At 41.5% G+C, this 24713-nt stretch overlaps 1 protein-coding gene across 4 annotated transcripts in view; it reads left to right on the top strand.

Annotated features, from left to right (window-relative positions):
• The window catches only part of ROBO1 (roundabout guidance receptor 1), a 1048580-nt gene that overhangs the window by 950521 nt on the left and 73346 nt on the right, over window positions 1-24713 (top strand). For all 4 annotated transcript variants that reach the window (XM_026652616.2, XM_026652620.2, XM_026652612.2 and 1 more), the window contains 7 exons: window positions 9653-9661; window positions 12562-12686; window positions 15000-15171; window positions 17111-17316; window positions 18656-18737; window positions 18892-19060; window positions 19156-19322. In XM_026652616.2, coding sequence (XP_026508401.1) covers window positions 9653-9661; window positions 12562-12686; window positions 15000-15171; window positions 17111-17316; window positions 18656-18737; window positions 18892-19060; window positions 19156-19322 — 930 coding nt within the window. The remainder of the gene's footprint in view (window positions 1-9652; window positions 9662-12561; window positions 12687-14999; window positions 15172-17110; window positions 17317-18655; window positions 18738-18891; window positions 19061-19155; window positions 19323-24713) is intronic.

Here is a 24713-nt window from a genome sequence, read left to right as displayed (position 1 = left end):
AAGAGCCAAGCTGCCCGAGCCAGCGCTACCGGCTTCGGGCAGCCCCCGTGCCTCCGGACCCCAGCCGCCGGCCGGGCACTTCTCCTCCCCGGCTCCAGCTGCTCTGCTCCGGCGGCGCAGGATCTGGAGGCAAGGGGGCTGCCCGAAGCCGGTAGCGCTGGCTCGGGCAGCTTGGCTCTTAAACAGAGCCGAAGTCTGAGTCCGGGGAGGAGCAGAGCAGCCGCGGGAGAGGAAGTGCCCGGCCGGTATTTTTCCTGGACATGTTCGGCTTTTTGGCAATTCCCCCCGGACGGGGGTTTGATTGCCGAAAAGCCGGACATGTCCGGGAAAAACCGGACGTATGGTAACCCTACACAGAGTTGTCTCTGTGAATTCTCCTTTCCAGGAAGTATTTTATGGCCTTGTCTCTTCCCCTCCCTCTGGCCTACCAGTAGTTTAAGTACAGAGAGGGTCCTTTGGCAGGAATTAAGAGAAAACGTTGAGTTCATCAGTGTTAGCACTCAATGCTGCCACTCTCTGAAATGCAGCTCAGTAAATCCAGGGCAGAAGCTCTGACCAGGCTAAATTGATATATCCTGGAAACAGAGCAGTAGTAACTAAATCAAAGGGTTTTCTCTTCCCAAAGATGTGGTTTCTTCCCTGAGCAGCTCTTTTCTACCACAACCAACAGGAAAATAGCCAAGATTTGTTGCTGATACTGGCGTAACCAGGCTGGTTAATTCCAGATTCTTACATGTGTGTCACTTTTTACTATCTGTAGTTAGAAGTACCTGATAGTTCATGATTTGTTTTATGGGTTTAAAAGCCAAAACAACTTTGCAGTAGGTCTGCCATATGTGAACTCGATTTATTTATTTTTACTTGCTAGCAATGCCATTTTTTAAAATTCAGATCTCTTTAAAACTGTATCTGTTTCACTTGACAGTATTCCTCAACAGGTATCACAAATAACATTTTCTAAGGTTCAAAAGTTATTTCATGGTAGTGATTTACTGTCCTTCCTTTTTACTGAGTGTCTGTAGCCATTGATCACGGAGTCTTCCCCCACTCTTCCCAAATTGCTTTAATGTATTGTCAGCATAAGTTTTCCATTTGTTAATCTGTAATTGTACAGTTTAGTTTTAGCTTTTGCAATGCAGCTCTAACAGATTTTGTTCTGAAAGACAGAGAACATTTTCTATGGGTTTTAAATAATCTTTCCTAAGAAGAGAACTGTGGTGCCATAACCAGATGACAGGAAAATTCAGACTCCATTATCTCTTTAAAAAAAAAATAACAAAAACATATTAGAAGGTTCGTAGGAGTTGTTCCAACTGCATTAGGCTATCATCATGTCTTTTATGCTCTTATTCAAGTAGCTTATTTACAGTTTCTGGCTGGCTTTTTTTAAGGCATTAGTATTTACTTAGATTGTAATAGTACCCAAAGTAGCTAGGTCCTTTCTAAATACAGCGTAAAACACACTTCCTGCTCTGAGCTGTGCAAAACTAAAAAAAATGCTTCATTTATGGCATTGCTTCAGTTTTTGAAATGGATGGAGTTACACCAGTGTAAATCTGGTTATGGGGATTCTCGTCCCATCTGTGCTCCCTAAATTGTCACTGGTTTATAAAATGTTTTCTGCTAGAAATCTCTAATATGCCTATTTTTTGTCTTTTCTTTGGGAGAAAAGCAGGTTGAGGGACTAAATCGTATCAAATATCTACACACACACACATCCTCCATAGTTCAGAGCTTCTCCAAGAGGGCTCATATCACCCCCAGGCAATGACTACAGAATTTATAAACATTTTAAACTGAAAGTTGTGCATGTTTTAACCTGAGAAGTGCTGACTTTTTGAACCACACCACAGGTGGTCTCTTTAATTTTATTTTATTTTGTAATGAAAACCTTTTTATTCAGTGGTTACTGCAAAAAGAGATTATCAACTTTATTATTTCATAGTTGGTTTCAGTAAAGTCTGCAACGTAGAAATAGTTTCAGTAAGTTTCTTACTCACCCTCCTCCCACAAAAAGCCACTTCACTGCAGTATTTTTTTCCCCTGAATAGCATTCTTCATCTGAGGAGCTTAAAATAATTTAAAAGTAAGTTTCACAGCTCCATATAAGGCAGATATTAATGCAATGCTGATTTTACAAATGAGACACAGTCATACAATGGGGATGGAGCCAGATTTTAGGGCCCAGCACCCTCAGTTGGAGGCCAGATTTTCCAAAGGGCTCAGTCCCCAGTAGGCATCTAAATGAAGTGACCGGATTTTTAAAAGTGCTCAGCAGCCAGTAACTACCATTGAAAACAAAAAAGGGAGATGTAAATGATATGTCAGCCTTGTGCTCGTCTGAATTTCCTGTGCCAACTAAAAAGGCTGGTGACATCTTGGCAGTAACACCAACACAGAATTGTTTGTCACATACATTGCAGAGCTCCAGCTGCATGTGTGTCTGGCTGCTCAATGAGATGCAGAAAACAGTTATGACTTTGAATCTTTGCAATTTAAGTTCACCTCTTGTTGCTAGTGGCTTCAGAGGTGATGCTACTAAACTAGCACAATATATGTGGTGATGACATGCCGCGCAGTTTTGATAACATGTCCTAATAACCTACCCACACATGCATCTTTCACATCATATTTGTCAAACCAGCTCTAGGCATAATTAAATTTTCAGCACTGAATTTGTACCAGTACAGTACCTGTCTTTCCCAAATGGTAGCATCAAACTTTTGAATACACCACCCATTCCTATGAGACCATGCTACTTTCCTGAGATGTCTCGATTACAGCACAATCCATGCATATTATAGGAGTAGCATTTTCAGGTGAAGCAGAGAATTCCAACCAATCCACTTTGGAGACCTATTCAAATGTCCATCTAGGAAGAGAATTTGACTAGTTGAGGTTTATTTATAACTTGAATGATATATGTTAAGGCTCTTGACAGCTACTTTTCAGTGGCATTTCACTTCCTTTTTTTTTCTTGCTGTGTATTTGAAGCATTATTGTTGAAATTGTTGGGGATTCCACTACTTCCATCTGGACACTATACTATGCTCTAGATCAGTGGTCTCCAAAGTGGGGTGCGCAAGAGGATCCTTTGGGGTGCGCGGCTTTTTTTCTTTTTCCTCCCTCCCTTAGCAGTTCGTCCGGGATCTGAGCGGCTTTTTTTTTTTTTTGCTTCGACAGTTCGGCCAGGAGCAGGGGGTGCGCGATCAAAAAAGTTTGTAGACCACTGCTCTAGATCAGGGATCAGCAACCTTTGGCACGCAGCCCGCCAGGGTAAGCCCCCTGGCGAGCCAGACCGGTTTGTTTACCTGCCACGTCCACAGGTTTGGCCGATCGCGGCTCCCACTGGCCGCGGTTCACCGCTCCAGGCCAATGGGGGCTGCGGGATGCGTACCACACAACTTACCACACAAGGCAGTCCATTGAAGTCAATGGGACTATTTATGGTGCAAGTTATTGTTCTTTGTGAGTAAGGGTATCCAATCAGGCCTTAAATGAAAATATTTTCTAACAGAATATTTGAAAAAATGTCAAATTATGTATGTATCTGCATAGCAATAAGTAGCAGCTGAAAATAACATTTCTAGATGGAGAGCAAAGAACAAGGGTGAAAAGGGATACCCTAATTCTTCTGTAATGTACCTGGTATTATTTTCCTCTATTCTCTTAGTTGTGGCATGCAGACAGATGCATGGCAGTATTTAAATTTTTTATAGCTGGAAATGTTGGTCGTCTTTTATTGCTCTGTAGAAAATGATACTTTACACAAATGACTGCATGAGAAATGGGCATCTTGAGGATACTAAGGGTTTCAGATTGCCTTGATAAGATCAGAGCAACGTATAAAAAGAAACCACTGGAGAAAAGGAATACAGCACATTGACTTAGACTACCTTTTTTACCAATACATGTATTTAAAAATGCAAGCAAGACAACTACGCAGTATTGGCAATCAATTTGTAAAAAGCAAAATTTGCTATTTACATACTGGAGCCTGTATAATTTAATTATTTTTAGTTAAAAATAAAAAGGGTGTAATTATATTTGACTGTTTAGTGATGTCAGGTTTGGAACATATTTCTGTGGGGGTTGAAGCCCTTTTATGAGTAGTGACTCTAAAATTAATGGAAGGACTTCTGGATTTTCCAAAAAAATCAGCAGTCAAGGCTCGATCAACTCATTAAGCACTCACAACCCATCACACAGACTTTTCTATATCCTTTAGTCCAGCCACTCCAGTAGTTGTTGTTGTTGTTTGGATTACTGTGGGAGCCCTAGTCATGGACTAGTGGTGTAGCACACTGGGAAGAACTGGGGGATCAAAAGTTTGCAACACACCCATATCACTGCAACACTTTCTTTTCAGAGAACTTACTCTCCTTAGCCAGCTCTGCAGCTTCTCCACTATGTCCACTTCTTGTCTTCTCTCTGACTGGCCCTCTGCCTCTTACATGCTCTGTGCCCGCTCCATTGCCTGTCACCCTACCTATCTGCTTCTCCTTCCCAAACTACCTGTCTGCTCCACCCCAACATACATAAACACACAGCTGCCACTAGCATCCCATCTCCCATCAGTCTCTGTCCCTGTAGGCCTGTCTAACCTCTGTTGTTTCTCACTTGAAAGAGGATTAATGTGGCATAAAGCTAGTTCTTTATTTGATATGCAGAGGATATATAAAATCTGGGCAACATTATGAAAATGTTTTTTCCCCTGCAACAGAATTGGAAACCCCATTACCAGTCACCTGAAATTTTGACAGGCATTTACAAGTAAATACCAGTTCATTTAAAACTTCTTGGATTAAAGTTTTTAAGAAGCAGTACATAAATGAAGATTACTATTATTTGATTCCTATTGCATAGAATTATATGGTTTTGAATCTTTTATACTAGAATATATAGTGCCATAGAAGAGAGGTGTCAAGAAGGTGATGAAGAAATAAAGATTTAAGTATCCATGGTTCTTAGGTTTTAGAATGGATTTTATTTGAAAGATATATTAGAAAAAACAACAACCAGAGCTCTGATCAAATAAATTCAACTTGCCTCAGCTGAATAGCAAGGTACCTTCTGAGAACCTGGCACTAATTTACAAACAGTAATAGTTATACTGATAAGTAATGAATAAGTAATATGATAATACATGACACTTCTTTAGTGCCTTCCAGCATGGAATCTCAACAGCACTTTATAAATTTAAATCGATGAAGCTTCTTGTCACCTTAGTCCTTTGTTTTGTGAGGTAGATAACTATTATCGCAATTTTCCGGAATGAGAAACTGAGGCACATGATTGTGATTTGTCCAAGATTGGAAAGGAAAGTCAAACCAGTAACCAAGATTGCCTAACTCCAGGTTTTGTGCTAATTTTTAAAATCAGACTAAACACAATGAAATATTAGATCTACGTTTGCATAGAGTTCTGTGGGGAAAATTAGCTATTTAGAAATGCAGACATTACATACTGTGTGTTTGAAGCTATTCTTGATCACATTTGTACATCTGTCAAGTACAATAGTTGTTTTACTGACATCCACAAATGTACTTGTATTTAGCATTGGGGCCAGAACTAGCAAATTCCTGCTCTAGTGTGTAGACTTATTGACATCAGTAGTCCCAATGAGACAGATAGGATTGCTGGCATGAATAAAGTATTAAAAGATTGTCATTAATCAGTAAATCACTTTGTTCACTATTTTTGTTCATTTCTCTCACTATAAAGCTCACATTTTAGGAAAATAATTTTAACAGCAATAATTTTGCGCTCTCTTTGTATTTAATTTTTAAATGCATATCTCTGTTGCAATGTAAAACTAATGCTTAAAAGACAGTGTTTACTTAAAAGTGAGTTAGTTTCAAAAATGTTAAAAACAGCTTCAGGTACTACACCTCTTCCTTAGTCTCTTTGTCAGTTTTTGTGGTCTTGCAGTAGCATTTTTCCTATTTAAAAACTAGTGTTTTCTTACCCTTGTTGCTATGTGAAAAACCATCACAGACGTAGTGGAAACTGACTCACTAAAAGCTATACGCAAAGTGCTGTCTAAAGCAAAGCTATAATAATAAAGAGACCTTCTCTCACTTCTCTTCAGTTATAATAACTTTAACTATCAATAGAAGACTAATAAAACTCAGGAGTCCAATTTTTTTTAAGCACATGATGCCTCTTTAACAGACTTGCTTACATTTTGATATGAAACTCACCCCTTGCCCTCACCACAAATCTGTAGCTGACATGATGCCCTGTTTCTAGATGGATTTATTTTCATACATTAGTATCCCCTGTGTTTTTACAGGTGGGCAAAAAACTTCATTTGCTCAATGGAGTTATTTTTGACATACAATAACAAAATCCTCTTTTAAAAAAAAAAAGAGTTGGAATTTCAGCACTTATAAATTAACTTGATTTGTGGGAATGTAATTGACCAACCAAGACAGATGTGTATCTGTTGGAGGTTTAAGATGAACTTTACTGTGGAGAGCTTGACGGCTGAGCAGGCACTGGGCCTGGCAAGGGACAGGCCATGCTGCCTTTACCTTATACACATCACTGCTTGGTTTTAGTCCCAATCCCACTCTTCCTGTGAGAGAGAGCTAAACTTTTCTCCTTTTTGGTATTTCTAAAGAAACAGAAAAGTGGTACTTCAGTGTGAATTCCAAAGTGCAAGAATTTAAAGAACATTAATTCGAACACTGTTAATTTCTCTTATCAGGGTCTTCTGATGTAGGATGCGAGTTGTTGGGTTTTTTTTCTGGAGATCCTCTGAAAATTCTAGAATGTGTTGAATTGTATTTTCACATGCTTTGGGCAGAGAGCTGTTCTGTTCAAAAAGGGTGATGCTATGTAGTGTATCCTAGTACAATCAAAGAGTAACCTGAAGTTCAGCTTCTGAGCTGAGGAGTGGAACTGCATCCCAAAAGCCAATAGGCCATCAGTTGGCCACTTCTCCCATAATCACTGCACCACACCTGAAGCTGGTGCGGGGGTTGGGGGAGTCATTGTCTGGCTTGCTGTAGGAAGGTATGTACCTCTTTAAGGGATACAGAGACACGGAGTGAGTTTGCAGCAGCCACAGAGCAAGTCAGCGTGAGGATGCTGACCCATCCACCCAGCTGACCGGAATAGAGGGGAGTTTATATAAGTACATGCCAGGCAGGAAAAGCTCTCTTTTACCTGGACCAAGTGGAGCAGCATCCACCCTCCCACCCATGGAAGCGGTGAAATACCAGATTTGGTCAGGATCCCCTGTGGGCAGTGCACTAGTCATTCCTTTCTCAGGGGCCTGGGAAAGAATTTTTCACTTAGGCCAGTGGTCCCCAACTGAGGACCATGGCGGCGGATGAGCATCCGCCAAAATGCTGCTGACAAGCGGCAGCATCAATAGGTGTTGCCGCCAAAATGCCACCGACAAGCAGCGTCATCCAGAGGCGTCGCCGCCGAAATGCCGCCTATTTTCGGCAGCGACACCTCTGGATGACACTGCTTGTCGGCGGCAATTCGGTGGATGCTCGTCCGCCGGCCAGTACGCGGGCGCACTTAGACGCCCCACGGGCACTGCATTGGGGACCCCTGATTTAGGCCAATCTGGCAGTGAGGGGAAAAAAGTGGGTGTTTTTTCACCTTCCCCACAGCAGGATGAGAGGTGGTTTAGTTGGAAGCAAACATGGAAGGGGAGTTAGGCTATGAGCTTGCAACTCAGTATGTTGACATGGGGAAGATATTCAGTGCAAGTACTCCATAGGGGAAAGGGATACAGTGATCAGATGCATGGATTGTAGAGGATTTAAAGGAGGTACTTTTTAAAGAGTGGAAATGGGGGGAAGAGGTTGGTGCTCTTATGATTGGTATAGCAGGGAGCCACCACCACCCTTATTTCAGCCCACCTTAGCTGTAATTTGAGGGGGGGAGTTGTAATATCCTGGCAGCAGGATGGGTAAGGAGGAGGGCTGACTAAAGCCCCCTGGGTATATATTGAAATGATCATGGAATTACCTGCATTGTACACTTTTATCTGCTGGGTACTTACTCCCATACAGTTGTTAATAAAGTTGCAACCTAATTAAACCACATCTAGTGTCTCTTGTTCTCCTACTGGTATAGCCAGGCAAACCATTTATTTGCCTGTATAATGTCAACAGGATTATTTATGTTGTTTACCTTTTGAGAAGTAGTGAACCCAAGTATTAACATGAAAACTACTGTTCAGATTACTTTTGCAAAATTGAAAATAAAAACTTGAAAACCTCAGTTCACACATCTGTCTTCATCTCTTTCCTACACCCTCTCCTAAAATGAAGATTGCTACTTATTTGCAATGTATGCTGTATTGCATCCAGTTTTGTTATATTCAGTTACAGCTTCCTGGCTATACCTTGATCCAAAAGAGATACTGTTTGAATATGGTATTATAACTGCATCTTATGTCTACTTATTTTTCGTAGCACACCTGCAGTCCACAATATGTTCCATTTATTTGAACAGTAAGCCCATGTTTCCCATGCCTAATGAATTTTGACAGGCTGAATATTATTAGTTTCTTCAGTATGTTTCATTAGAGGTTGACATATTGCAGGTGTATACTAGCTGATTATGAAAGTGTACTCATGCTTAACAGTAGTTCTTTTTACTCTCTATATAAAAGGGTAAAACCAGATGAGGGTGTTGAAGGAAATGTGATTTGTGGTGATATATATTTTATATTTTTTTAAAAGGATATATATAAAAAAATGTCTTGGCATGTATTGAAGATAATGCAATTATTCATTTTATAACAATTACTTTGTTTGATTTGAGTCTTTTCTTGTTTTGTTGTTTTCATGGGCTTTGGAAATGCCCATTTTTTTCTTTTAAAATACATCAGTAAATCAATGACTTGGTATTGGAGTTCCTCATAACATGCTTACTCTTTAATAAGTAAAACTAACCAGCCAGGGACTATACAATTTCTAGGATTATGATAATTCTCAATATGAACAAAAGATGCATGTATGTTTTTCACATAATTGGCTCTTGATATTTATATTATTTTACATTAACTCTGTGCTTTGAATATGTTGATAAGTTGATAAAATGAAGGTAAAAGAGTAATAAATGGGCTTTTTTGTATCTGTTTTGATTATCACATTATGTGCCATTTAGTTCACTTGCAGAATTTTAGACTGAGAATTATGATTCTGATGCATGCAGTCATTATATCTAAGCTGCCACTGATTTTTAAGCAAAACTCCCTATTAATAAACGTTAGGTTTAAACAAGCCTTTCCCAGCTGTAGATCTCAATGTGCTGTATAAAGAAGGATAAGTATGTGTATTTGCGTTTTTGCAGATGGGGAAATTGAGAATTGAACTAACCTATTCAAGGCCGTGCAGCAGTTTGGTGGCAGAGCTTAGAGTAGAACCCATGTCTCCTGATTCATAGTTCAGTTTACCAGGCAGCCTCCTATTAAACAGTTCATGGGGAATTCTGCTTAAAAATCAATGGGATAACATAGTTCTGAGTTTTTTGCATATTTTTCATATATCAGAATATATTTGTGCTTTCTAAGGTCCTTACCAAGGATCCTGTTACTTTTCTTTGGTTTTACTTTTTGTTTAGTTTTGTTTGTTTAATTTAATTTATTCCATGTTTTCTTTCTGTTTTGTTTTGTTTTTAGTTGTGTCTGGTAAGTTGAAATTTTATTGGCCATCTTCTAATCACCGTATCACTGTGACTGGAACTTCTCTTCCCCTTTCCATCCATACCCTTCCATGTCCTTCAACCAATCAGCTTCCATGTTTCACTTGTTATTGGCAAGACAGACTGCACAGAATAGATTCTGCATGAAGTATGGGTAACTTTTTGGCAAAGAGCAAAGGTAATGGGTTGCTAACTTTTTGTCTGTTTTTAAATAATGTACAAGCTGATTCCTGATTTCATTTCCCCCTTGTTACCACACAAGTAGTACACCTCTGCCTCGATATAACACTGTCCTCGGGAGCCAAAAAATCTTACCGCGTTATAGGTGAAACCGCATTATATTGAACTTGCTTTGATCCACCGGAGTGCGCAGCCCCGCCCCCCCGGAACGCTGCTTTACCGTGTTATATCCGAATTTGTGTTATATCGGGTCGCGTTATATCAGGTCGCGTTATATCGAGGCAGTGGTGTACTTAATGTTTTCCTGTATAATCAATTCAATTTATTTTAAAGATCCCAAGGACAGTAGAAGTTATTTTTCCTTAGTAGCTAACAGCTGCAGTGTCCTATGTAGATAAATATTCATGACATGCCACACATGTACATTTGACCCTAGTTAAGAAAGCAAACTTAAATTAATATTTTGTAAAGTGTTTTAATATTTTTTTTTAATTTTTCCGGTGCAGTGAACACTGCGAGTGGGATTTCCTAAAGCACTCAGCTGCACTCTATCTCAGTTACCATTGAAGACATTAGGAGTTTTACTATTTACTTTAATGGGCATAGAATTGGAACAACATCCCCAGTGCTTTTGTAAATCACACTCTAAATGACTGACCAACCGACTTTTCCTATCTCCTCCCTCCATCTGCACAGTACTCCCTGAGCAACCCTCCTCATAAATTGAAATACAGGGACCCCACTGCCTCTCTGATGGGCACTATTGTAGTCCTTCCTTTGTAATTATGTAAGCTCTCAAACACAGTGACACCAGGTGCTATGTATCCTAGTGCAGCAGAATATAATTTAGAAACCCTGGGCTACTCTGTGTGGCATTGTGCCAACATCCATTAAAGAGGCAGTGAGGCCCTAAATATACCTTTATAGTAAAGAGGGACAGTGCAAAGGCAGGATAGGAAGACTGAAAAACTATGAACAAGCACCCATAAACCTAGTTTCCTAATCTTTCCCCACAGCCCAGTGGCAAACACCACTCAGTTTCCCAATCTACATGCAATACTAAATTAAATCCCCTCTGTAGATGTCAAAAGTCCTCCAGGAGCCCCCCTTTCAAGATATTACATGTATTGAGGTTTTCTGTTTTAAAGGTATGGTGATCACAATGGGTCTGTTATTATTTCTATTACTAGAACATCTATGTGGGGCTTTACCTTGCATAGCTTCTTAGTTAAGTCATTCAACGAAATGTTAACATTTATGTCCAAGTATAAATCACCCCAAAATTTTGCTTATAATTTCTGAAAAGGAACATTTGGTGTATTTTATTCTGATCTAAATAGGGAGCATAGTCATAGAATAGATAAATGGATAACTGAAAATATTGACCTGGATTAACAAAGAAAACAAATTGTGCAGAAGGGATGTTTGGTATCCAGGGGTTTCATCTAGATAGGTCACAGTTGTTTGAGTCATAAAATATATTTCAAACTGCACCACCTACGTGACATGAGTAATTTAAGGTGTTTAAAGTGAAGGAAAAGCCCTCAAAAAAAGAAAAGAACATAAAATTGTTAAAATGATTGATTCAAAGCATTCACTTCACTCTGAACTCAGACAAGAGAGAAGAATAATTAATGCTTTGGACAGCTGATAAGAAATGAATTTGAAAAATGTAAACAGTAAGTAAAAGGACTTTTCATTTAAAGCAAATTTTTCCAGGTGTAAGAAGATACCACCTAACAGACTTTATATTCTATTTTTTCTGGGCTAGCCCGATCAGTGTATCTAAGGCTGTCAAGTGCTCTAACTTATTTTTAATGTAACTGACATAATTTTTGACATTCTGTTTACTGCTAGATGAAATGGCCATTTAAGTCAGTGTAAATCAAACAGTTTGGACAATGCTGGCATGATTTATAATGTTAGGCTGAGCAGATGTTTCAAATTTGCCTTCATTTACATATATATTTTATTTGAACATGTCCTTGCCTCTGTGAATGAAGGAGGAATTCAGCCCCACTGTTACTTTAAATTCATTCCTTTTCACTAATTGGATTGAAGGTTTTAAATGGTTATCATTTGCACAGTAGCATTTCTGGGGCTTTTGAGTTAAATGGAAAATTTTTGAGACCCTGACTTCATCAGATCGTTCTTATAAAAGCAACTAAAGGTCGTTTATTTCTCCTGAGCTTTCCTAAATCAAAGAGGGTGACTTTTGTGTATGTAAACCTGAATGTGCAATTACTCCATAGCATTTAGTACAGAAGTGGACAAAGTGTGGCCTGTGAGCCAGATGCATCCCAGAGATTTCTCCGTTATGATCTGTGGCCCCTCTCCTCTTTTAAGACCTGATTGTGACCCCTGTGATCATGCTGGTGAATGCTTATTTGTGCAACTCAACTTATTAAAGTCAATGGGACTTAAATCTCACTTGGCTAAAAGCTCACAAACTTGAATAAGGAATGCGCAATCAGGATCTTAATAGGGAGGAGCAGCACAAGAACCAACAATCTTGGGTCAAGATGAAGCACTGAATGTTGGGAGCTGCAGTCTCTTTGTGCCGCAGCACCATATTAAAGGTTGTTTATAACACACTACCTTTTAAACAAATAAAATGTGGTGCTCAGGCACCAGGCAAGTTGCCATTTGACTTTCAGTGGGGTGAACTTTGGACTGCAGATTTTAGTGTATTTTTATCTCCTTCAGAACCTCCCCATTTTGTTGTGAAACCTCGTGACCAGGTGGCTGCATTGGGACGGACAGTGACTTTCCAGTGCGAAGCAACTGGAAACCCTCAACCAGCCATCTTTTGGCGGAGGGAGGGAAGTCAGGTAAAGCCAACTTCTCTTCTTGTTTCGTACCAGTTTCTTTAAGCAATAGTGCCAAATAGAGGATGGCAGTTCCTGCGGTTGTTTACCCACTGAAGATAACTGCTAAGCCTGCAAATGCTGGACCTCATCTGCATTATTATTGTAATATGTCATGTGAGTTTAAAAATATTGTATTTTGTGTACTAAATGGAAAGCTTACTGGGCTTGTCTTTTTCCTAACATTTAAAGGTCAGTATAGTAACAAGCTGGAAAGGATGAGTACATTCTTAGTGTGCTGTTAGATTCACAATTTTCATTAAATGTTTCACTATTGAGAAAAATTGATGTAATATCTATAGAATAATTAGAGATGGGACCAAACCAAAATCCTGCATCCAAAAGTCCCAAGAGTTTGGATCCTGGCCTAGCACTGTAATTGGCTGAACTACAACATTATGTCCAAACACTAGCACATTTTGAAAAAAAAAAAATAGATCTGAGCTTTGTGGCTTGTGCTCACCCAGAAAAATAATCTGCTGTGTTTATGTATCTGTGGCTAACTCAGATGTGTACAGTACTGCAAGTTGCTTCTCCCTGTGCTTCGGTTTCCCTGTCTGTAAAATGGGGGGTAAAGATACTGACCTACTCTGTAAAATGCTTTGAGATGAAGAAAAGCACAATATAAAATCTAGTTGTTGTTGTTTAACACCCTAACATCACTTTTGGGGGGAACTTTTGAAGGGGACAAGTTGCATGAGGGATCATTTTCAGTGAAGATAGGGTATTTCTCGTTTTTCTGTTACTGAGAGTACTGATTGGTTGCTATTGAGCTTGGTGGGTAGTTAAGCTTTTCTAAACAATAGTCAAAGTCAAACAGAGTTTGGGATTGGCTCCTTTTTTTCTCTTTGTTAAACATCTGTTTAAATAAAATAAATGATCTGACTAGACAAAAATTGAGCTGGTTATCTCTAGTGTTAGTTCATGATATAGGTAGGCTGCTACATTATGTGCATTTTTATTTGTTTGTTTTGGTAGAGGGGCCGAGGTTAGTCGGGATGTTTGTTTTAATGCAAAACATCTTGGTTTCACTAGGTCCTTTTTTACTTTAGTAAGTGGCTAACAGTATGTAGCTGGAAATGGAGAGGGAAAAGATTATTGACAAATTTCTGTACTTATATTGTAATTGAAGATTCTCTATCCTCTTTGTTTGGGCATTCTTAGAAAAAGCAAAATGTAGTCAGACAAGAGACAGCAATAAAAATAGTGTCCATAAAGTATAGAGAACGTCAGATATTTTCCCCTCAAAATGCTAAGCCATAGATGAAAATCTGAAACCAGTATTTGATGTAACCCATGTGTGTTATTTTGGTTTCAGCTCTGACTTTCATGACCACTGTTGGTACCATAGCATCTAACTTCAAACCAAAACTATGTAAAGGGAAACTTGCATAGGACTTTATTATACAATGTAGTACTGGTTATAGAACAGAAACTATGATTAGTGAGACTAAAACATCAGTTTAAAAAGAAACCTATAAAACATGCCATTCACTTTCTGTCTCTATTCTTTAGCAGTCTAAAGTTTAAACACAAATAAATAAACTGGCATCTTTTTATACATTTTTGAAATAAAATCTATTTCACTACAAGAAATGCTACAATCTTGATTTTGAAATATGGTTGTGTGGACATTTGCATGGACATTACTTATACAGTATGCAGAAAAAGCACAATTGTTTGCACAGTTATGGCATCTGTAGATATCAATACCTCTCCAACCAGGGGCGGCGCCAGGCACCAGCGCACCAGGCACGTGCCTGGGGTGGCAAGCCACAGGGGGCGGCATGCCGGTTGCCATGAGGGCGGCAGTCAGGCTTCCTTCGGCGGCATGCCTGCGGGAGGTCCCACAGTCCTGCGCCTTCGGCGTATTCGCCGCCGAATTGCCGCCGAAACCGCGTGACCAGCGGACCACCCGCAGGCGCGCCGCCGAAAGCCACCTGACTGCCGTCCTTGAGGCGGCAAAATACATAGAGCCGCCTCTGTCTCCAACACCTATTTAAATTGAAGGAATGTCTACTCTAGATTCCCATGGACGTTGGATCAGGCCTGTTAAGATACATCCAAATACGAGTACACAGATGTGCCTCCTTTTTTTAAAAAACAGGCCTCATAATTAGTATACAATAATGAAATGCTTTTTATATATATATAACAGAGACATTTTATGTATAATGTGAATATATAGCACATTATAACTTACACATGTTTAGGCATATTAAGATGAACATTGCAGATGTGTTATATTCTATCTAACCCATTTCTTTCTCTCCCTAGAATCTGCTTTTCTCATACCAGCCGCCGCAGTCATCCAGCCGCTTTTCAGTCTCCCAGACTGGTGACCTTACAATCACAAGCGTCCAGAGGTCTGACGTTGGGTACTATATCTGCCAGACTTTAAACATTGCAGGAAGTATCACGACAAAAGCATACTTGGAAGTTACTGATGGTAAAGTGAAGAAACTTTTATTTTACAATTACCAATTTTATTTAAAACCACAACTTCAGCAGTGGAAGAGCATGACTTCAATATTGGCAGGTTGCTTGTGCTGGTTACCCAGGGGGGCTCGTGGAGGATTGTATTTCGGTGGCTAACTTGAGGTGCTCCCCATGCTGCTGCGTCCACACGGATATTTTTAGTGTGATAGCTCAAACAGAGCTAGAGCTTGTCTGTATACCCACTCAGGGAAGCACTCTCCCAGCTGCTATTTGGACATATCCTGAGTTACAGGACAGATAAGGTGAAATCCTGGCCCACCTGAAGTCAGTGGAAGTTTTGCCACTGACTTCAGACGGGCTAAGATTTTACGCATAGAGTTTGGGTCAACTAACAAACTGAGTGAATGGCTATATGAAAAAATTATCATTAGAAAATCCTGATTAGTCAATAGCTGAAATTAATAGAGACATTGATATTATCTGTGATATAGAGGTTTTTAAGTATTTTTCATCCATGGTGTCATATCAGAATATTGCCACTGCTGTTAACTATACAAATGCCAATTTTATAATTAATTTAAAATTAAATAGCAAGTAAGGTAAGACCGAAATATAAAGCCCATAGATATATACATTATACAGACAATTACCTCCAAACCAAATATAATAGCCTACATTTATGTAGCATCTTTTCTCCATAAGGTCCTCAAAACACTTTACACACCTAACAAACTGAACTTCCAACTACACTGGGGATCATTTCAGCCATCACTGGAGTGAGAGATTTAACTGTGTACTGCAACACATCAGAACAGGTTAGGCCAGGAAGTAAAGTATAAATCATGCAATTGAAAATGCAGAGTGGCATTTAGGTATGCAAATGTAATTACCTGAGTTGGAATTTGGCCAAAACATCACTGTTATCACTCTTTGGTTGTGAAAAGTGTCATGGGATGTTGAATGATCACAAATTATCGGGACTTCAGTTTTATATTTCATGCTAACAAACCAGGTTTCAAGTCACATCAGCTCCCGTTAGGCTGTTGAATGGATATTGTTTTAAGTTGCAGTTATTTTATAGTGCCAGCACATCTCAGGATATTATGAGTTAGGAGGAGAAGCTACTGAAGTACAGTACTATAGGTTTTACTTCTAGGAAAATTGCTAATCTTCTGGTGCACACAACACATGGACAATAGTTTCTTGTTTGCATGAGTACTTAAAAGTACTTTGTGCCCGTTATGTAAATACAGTGTTTAAATGACTCATCACAGATAGTTAATTTATGTTGAGCGTAAGATGCAATAAAATTATTAGAAATACTGTGAAAGATTCTTACTATGATTTCAAATCAGTACTGTCAGATACATTTTCACAGAACTGAGTGTAAGGAAATGCTTGCAAAACATTTTTTTAATTGAAAAAGCTGATATTTTTCCAGACATTAGCTTTGTACTTATTCCACCCTACCATTAGTCAGCTTCATTCTAGGAAACAGTGTGTCTGCATATTTGCTGAATTATTCCCTTCTCATCCGCCCTCTTAGTTATCTGTAAATGAATGTTCAAATTCCAAATCCCTATTTATACCAACCCATTGCATGGTAAGGTATATATAAAGAGAAGAGTGTGCCTTTTCAAAGAAACTGAGAAATCCTTGTTTGTTTCATTATCACATCTAAAGACTATGGAACTCAGTGTGCCTAGAAGATGCCAACTCACAACCTCTGACACTCCTTCACCTCTGAAAATAGTGTATTGTATATCGTGTTAATATTCTGTAGCCGTGCATCATATTAATATACCCAAAATAATGCATGCCTCATACTTTAATTACTTGTTTAATTATCTTCAGTTTGTTTCAAAGCCTCAAGCAATTGCTGTTGCTTAGCTGATTAGAAAATGGCTTTCAGTTGCAAAAAATCTATTTCCTGTTGTTTCTTCTGGCAGTGATTGCAGACCGGCCTCCCCCAGTCATTCGACAGGGTCCTGTGAATCAGACTGTAGCTGTGGATGGTACATTAGTACTCAGCTGTGTGGCCACAGGCACTCTAATGCCCACAATCCTCTGGAGAAAGGATGGGGTCCTCATCTCTACCCAGGACTCTCGCGTCAAGCAGCTGGAGACAGGAGCTTTACAGATCCGATACGCCAAGGTAGCTTGAAATGACAACGAATCTTTACACTGTTTGTAAAGGAGAATAAGCTTCAGCTTTGTAATATGTGAAAATAATCTAAAACTCCACACACGTACATGCCACCTTAGTTCAGGATTTCACAGTTGCAAAGTAGTGTATACAGCAAAAAAACAAAAATGCCATTATGTTAATGCCCTTACACCATATACATTCATAGTTAGTGTTAAAAGATGACAACTTTTTCTTCCGGCTTCACAGGTACAATTCAGGGTTTAATTTCCTGTCCCTATATAGTACCTGTTCTTGTGCCTTTTTTGGTTCAAGATTACACATGCATATGTGGTACAAAGTATATGGAAGGTAGATCTTGACTAATATATTCTATTCTATTCTATTCTATTATATATTTAAAGTGGTTAAGCAGCTCTGTGTGGATGACTTCCTTGGGGAATTGGAGCAGGATACCTGGTCAATATTTCTGTTCATTCCAGACAAGTTGTATGATGTGTTAAAATATTGTACTGCTCTAGCACATCTGTGGTTACCTGCAGGATCTTTGTGCCTTGGAACATCAAAGTAATAAAATTATGTCATTTGTAAGACTTCTCACCCAACAGTGTGCTACCTGATGATGTCGTGATTACCCGGTCACAGGAAACACTACTGTGCCAATGCAGAATTTGAACCTCTGACCTTCCATTTCTGAGTATTGTGCGTGTTTTTTGTTTTTCCTTTGGTGCTGATGCTTGAGTATAGTCTCATTTCTTTGATCGTAACTCTTTTGAATTGTGATTAAGTCACAAGTGGACAAATAATCCACTATTCAGATTTGAATTGTAATAGTATATGGGGATCCTTGTATTTGGTCTGTCACAGAGTAAAATTTACCCTAATTCAGAGAGCCCAACCTGCATATGGCCCTGTGAACTACGTAAGCCCTGTTTTAAGGTTGAAATTGACTCCCTGAGGCCCTGCATAAATTCCTAAGCACCACGTAAGTGGGAGTTTAAATAGCGCATAGGCCCTTGTGTGGGGCTTTCTGAGTTCATTTCTCCCCATGGACTTCAGTGGGAGTTTGGCAGGGTAAGGAGTGAGTGAGGACTACAGGATTTGGCTGGTAGTTTAGTTCATTACAGAATGAGAAATAATACATTAAAAAGTGTTGGCATTTTCCTGTGCCTTTTTAAATAGAATGGAATAAGTATGTGCAGATTCTCACTTAGCAGTGAGAAGTTTCTGGTAGGGAAATTCTAATGTATTTATCCATATTCATAGTGATATACAGTTTTGTAATTACTTTTCCAGCCCACGAGTGCCTGATTGTTCCAAATATTTATTTTCCTCTCTTCCCACTCAGCTGGGTGACACTGGTCGGTACACCTGCATTGCCTCAACTCCAAGTGGTGAAGCAACCTGGAGTGCTTATATTGAGGTCCAAGGTAAATCAATCAGGTTTTCTCTGCTTGATGAAAATCAGAAATTAACATGCAAATGTTATCTAACTTTGTAATAAATTGATAATGCAGATGTGAACATCATTGAATCCCCAACCCACTTTCTATCCATACTTAGCAATTTCTCCCTTTTCATTAGAATTTGGAGTTCCAGTGCAACCACCAAGACCGACTGACCCAAACTTGATTCCTAGTGCACCCTCAAAACCTGAAGTGACAGATGTCAGCAGAAATACAGTAACACTGTCATGGCAACCTAATTTGAATTCAGGTGCAACTCCGACGTCTTATATAATAGAGGCCTTCAGGTATTACGATTCTCATGTGATCTGGTTGTACTTACAGTTTATATATGGTTCAGTTAGCATACACTAACCTGCTGTTCTGTGTGTTTTATCCTTAGCCATGCATCTGGTAGCAGTTGGCAAACTGTAGCAGAAAATGTGAAAACTGAAAGTTTTGCAGTTAAAGGGCTGAAACCTAATGCAATTTACCTCTTCCTTGTGAGGGCAGCTAATGCATATGGACTTAGTGATCCTAGCCAGATATCTGACCCAGTGAAAACTCAAGGTAAACCTACTTACTGAAGCATTTAGGCTCCACAATGTCTGTGATGATATATTACAGAACAGTGTTAGATGTGGTGATCATACTTATGCTAACTTTAAAATGATGTCTAAAAGTCACTGTATATACTAGATGGTAAATTTACATTGCTCAGAAGCTGCATTTTATTTAAAAGCTACTTGAAAAGGTTATCACATTGCCATAAGGGATCCCTAATCATTTTTATCCAAATATAGTTACACCTAATTGAGTGACCCATCTTAGCAGCACTGTTAGTCTTTGGCTTTGTGAAGTTTTCACACAAACCCCCAAATTCTGTGGAAACTACATAATTGTGCTTAGATATTATCAATTTAAAAGGAGAATCAAGCTGTGGTTATGATTCAGAGAGAGAGAGCATGTAGCATTATGTGCTGTATGTTGTACTGGGGAAGCAGAGAAATTAAAAATTTGGAGGATCCAGGATACCACTTTACTTATAAAGCGGAATCCTCAGCAAAATGCTTACTATTAAAGGCAGCGGCATATTATTGCCTGGGCCAACAAGGCCTAGGCCTAGGGTGGCAAATTTGCGGGGGTGGCAAATTTGCTTGCTCCCTCCCCGGCCCCACCCCAACTCCGCCACTTCCCCAAATCCCTGGCCCGCCTCCTCCCCCAGGCGCGCCGCGCTTCCCTCCTTCCACCTCCGTCCCAGGCTTGCTGCGCGAAAGCGCTGAGAGGGAGGGAGGAGAAGCGAGTAGCGGCGCGCTCAGAGGCAGAGCGGAGGTGAGCTGGGGCCGGCGGGCGTGGGGAGTAACCCTTGGTTAACCCCCCGCGCCAGCTCACCTCCGCTCCACTGCCGCTATCCCCCGAGCGCACTGCAACTCCCCTTCTCCCCTCTCTCTCCCAGGCTTGCCGCGGGGGAGCGGAGGTGAGCTGGCGCAGGCGGGTGGCAATTTTTTCAGGGCCTAGGGGCGGCAAATTTGTTTATCCTCCACTGATTAAAGGTAAGTCCAGTGCAGGAAGAGAGACTTCAGTAAAGCCACAACCTCTACAGTGAAGCAGATGGAATTAGTGTCCCCACACTACTATAATAACATTGCATAAATATGAAGAAGGAATCAACTGAAATACAATCACTATTCCTCAGGCAGATAGAAGTCATGAGCCCAGTAATATAATTATAATAAATTGTAATAAATTTAGATTAATATAGAAAACAAATGAAGTTGTGCCACAGCACTTAGGCACTGTGCATTCATTTGTTTCCAATCCAATAACTTTATTGAAGTCATGAGAACCAAAGATTGAGAAAATAACACAGATGTGAAAAACTTTTGAAGGTGAACCAATGCAGACAGCAGGAGCTATTAATCTGATGGCCAGTCTACCTCTAAACTCACAACACTAGTTGTCAGATAGGCAAATTACCCATTTGCCATCAGATGTTATAAAACACTCCTGAGAAAATGCACATACATAAATCTAACACAATATGACATTTATGCTTAAAGCAAAATTCTCTCTCTTCATCACCATATTATCTGAGTGCCTTTCAAGTATTTACTCCTGAGGGAATTCTGTGCCAAAAAATTAAAAATTTTGCACACAATAATTTCAATTTCTGCAAAATTCTGCAAATTTTATTTGTCATTAAATAAATTTGGCTCCAGCATGGCAGTGGGGAGCACAGGCCACTGGCTGCATTGAGGTGGGAGATCACCCTGAAATCCCCAGCTCCCCAGTACAGGGACTCAGCAGTAAGGCTGCATGTGACCCTGACACAGTGCAAAGGCTGGGCCTGCTCCAGAAACACCCTGGGGCCCTGCCCCTCTGTGCCAGGTGCACCAGGTGTGGGTTGGCAGGCTCAGCCCAGCAGCATCCAAGTGTGGAGGGGCTTAGTGTGGGGAGATCCAGGTGTGAGGTGAGAGGTTTCTGTGTGAGGCAATCTGGGTGCCGGCAGCTCAGTGAGAGATCTGGATGCACAGGGACTCGTTATGGGGGTCCGGGTGCAGGGGCAATGGGATTCTGCAGGGGATCCAGGGGATGGTGGTTGGGCTCAGCGTTGGGGGGGAAGGGGGTGGTATCTGGGTGTGGGGAGATGGGCCATGGCGGGGGAGGGGAGTGTCTGGGTGTGGGGGCTCAGTGCGGGGATCCGGGTGCTGGGGGAGTGGGGCTTGATGGAGTGGGGTTCTGGATATGGGGGCTTGTCAGAGGAGTTCAGGTGTAGGGAGGTAGGGCTTGTCAGGGTGAGGGTTCGATGAGCCTGCTTAATGGGGGAGCCCCAGCTGCTGCTAAGGTTGATGCTGCATATCGGGCTCCCGCTTTCCCCCGGTGATTTCCCTCTCCCCTTTTCTTATCCATCCCCCTCCCCTCGCTTCCACATTCCCTTCCCCGCCCTATTCCACCCCCTTCCTTCCCCACTGCCTCTTCCCTCACCCCCTTCCCTCCTCCCTCATTTTCCCCACCTCCACTTACCCAGCCCTACCCCGGGAACTCACTGTTCCATAGAAAACGGGAAGGCTCCCAGAACACAGAAGGGGAGAACAACTGGCACTAGGACCCAGGAGTCTGTATTCAGCTGCAGAGTCAGCAGAGCCCTAGAAGCAGCCTCTGAGCTGGGCAGTGATGTGTTTGCAGAAATGAGGGTGGAGGGGAGGCCATGGTACGTAACCCCCAGGGGCGGCAGCTTTGTATAATTTTGGTGGTGCCAAGAATGGGTCCAAGTGCTGCCCCTCCCCCCCCACCCCCGCCACACACACACACACACCTGCCTAAGGCTCTGGGAGGGAGTTTGGGTGCAGGAGGGGGTTTGGGGTGCGGGCTCTGGGACGGAGTTTGGGTGCTTGGTGCGGGCTCTGGGCTGGGGTGTGGGGTTGGGGTGCAGGAGGGGGTTTGGGGTGCAGGCTCTTGGAGAGAGTTTGGGTGCAGGAGGGGTGTGGGCTCTGGGAGGGAGTTTGGGTGCTGGTGCAGGCTGGTGCAGGCTGGACTCTGGGCTGGTGCAGGAGGGGATGTGGGAGGGGCTTTGGGGTGCTGGGTGTGGGATGGGGTGCTGGGTGTGGGATGCGGTTTGGGTGCTGGGTGTGGGCTCTAGGCTGGGGCAGGGGGTTGGGGTGTACAAGGGGGTGGAGAAGGTGGCCCTGAATTTGCTGGAGCCTGGGCACCACGGGCCCATACAAGTTGCCACCCCTGCTAACCCCGTGTGCCTCCCCCATGCCTCGCCTCTGTTTGGGGAGCAATCCCCCCCAAAAAACTGCACACATGGTCGCCGCCCACCCAACCCCCCCAGCCAGGCTTCCATTTGCTTCCCTGCTGTTTTCTGCAGGAAAAAGCAGGAAATGTGCAGGGGGACCGTTTTCTGCAGGCGCGCAGTCCTGCAGAATCTCCCCAGGAGTAAAAATTTGTGCGTCTAGCTTGCCTCGTGCATAATAAAAAGCCCTATCCTTACACCCCAGTGAGCTACAGTAGCCAGGGGGAGGGAGAGTCTCTCTCTTTTGTTGACACACACACACACCCCGATGGTGATCACGCAGGCACACACGCCCAGCCCCCTTCCCCGTCTCAGAGGCTGCTCCAGGCACGCTGAAATAGACACACTGCCTGGGCTGCCAGGGATGAGTTGCGTGTCCCCGGCAGATTTTTTTTTTGCATTTTTCTGTTTGGAGGGCACAGAAAAATGCGGGCCATATAAATTCTGTGCCCCTGCATCGGCGCAGAATCCCCCCAGGAGTAAAGTATCAAAGGGGTAGCCGTGTTAGTCTGAATCTGTAAAAAGCAACAGAGCGTCCTGTGGCACCTTTAAGACTAACAGAAGTATTAGGAGCATACGCTTTCATGGGTAAGAACCTCACTTCAGGAGTAAGTATTTCAGAAGAGAAGTAAGAATGATAAACTCTCAATTTCTTCTGAACCAGCCTACAGGAGAATTAGTTTAGTATGTGCGCACTTGGGGACATGCATTGTTGTCTGTGAGTATATCTACACTGAAATTAGAGGTGTGACTGCAGCATGCAAAGACATACCTGAGCTAGCTTTGATCTAGCTAGCTCAAATAATAGCTGTTAAGCTGCAGCAGCATGAGCTAGCTGCTGGAGTGCATATCCCGGGTCCCAGTAAGTTTTGTACAACCCATGCTACTGAGCATGCTGCCACGACTTTGCTTCTATTGTTATTTGAGCAGCTAGATCGAAGTTGCTACATGTGCTGCAGTCACACCTCTGCAGTGTAGACATACCCTGTGTGAAGAAGTTCCTGAGGGAAAGCAAATCAAAGAAATGAGTTTTAAATTTAATTCAGATTGGCTGGGTTTTGGTCATTCTCTTGTAAGAATTAATTCCACAATTTGGCTCAAGCTCCTGCGAAAGTTCCATCCTCTGCACCCACAAGCTTCCCCTATTGGTTGACAGTTTCATTGTTCCAGTAGAACATAGCCATCGTGGGAGATCATGGTCACAGAGGGTGAGATGATCTCTCAGGTAGCTAGGGCTAATCCCATAGATGGGTGTAAATAACAAGACTGAGACCTTGAAGGGATTTCTGTGTACTATGGGAAGTCAATGTAGGGGCAATTCTCTGGAGTTTCGTTGATATGGCAACCTGTGTTGCTATGCAGGCAGGCTGCTGTGTTCTATACCAGTTGAAGTTTTTCAGGATTTGTGGCTTGAATCTGAAATCTGAGTTGTTATATCAAGCCTGAAACTCCCAAATGCATATATCACTGAGGTTTAGTGTGCTTCTTATAAGATGAGCCAATTGAAGATGGAAGTGGATGTTTTTTGCTTTCATGGCTATTTGGATTTCTAGTAGAACTGAGGAGATCAAAATGGCATTAAGCTTGTGTGCCAAATTAACAATCTCAGGGCATATGTCCTCAGTAGTGGGAAATGTTATAAAAGAGGTTAGTTCTTGAAAGCATTTCCCTCTTCCTCCCAGTATCACCTCAGTCTCACATGAATTCCCCTCAAGCCAAAATAGGTCAAAATTGACTTCTGGTCATAGAGGCTGATTGTTTTAGAGATCTTGTGCTAAATACAGTTCAAATGTGGCAATCCCCTTCTCCCCCACTCACTCGGCCATTGCTGTTTTAGTATTAGTAAAATCTTGTAGACAATGTGCTTGGATCTGTTCAAATACAGATATTGACAGTCTTTGCTCTGGAAAGCTGAAAGTCAAAACGAGAAAGCCATAGAGTAGATAAGCCGTACTGAGTAGTTCAGACGTATGAATGACAAGGTTTGTTAACTGTTTATTATATTGTTGGTGATTCATTCATTGTGCCATCTTCTGTTTAGGCTGCTACTTATTAAGATGACTCTCCCTTTAAGCTCCAGGCAAAAGGGTGGTCAGAGATTTACACAAATCCAAGTTGCAGAAGTTACTGTCTTTAAGAGTATCAGAAGGAGGAAAAGATGCATG

Source organism: Terrapene carolina, unplaced genomic scaffold (assembly GCF_002925995.2).
Source record: "Terrapene carolina triunguis isolate 2854851 unplaced genomic scaffold, T_m_triunguis-2.0 Scaffold38, whole genome shotgun sequence".
In the NCBI taxonomy this organism is placed as follows: Eukaryota; Metazoa; Chordata; order Testudines; family Emydidae; genus Terrapene; species Terrapene triunguis.
This window is presented reverse-complemented; position numbering and strand designations above follow the sequence as displayed.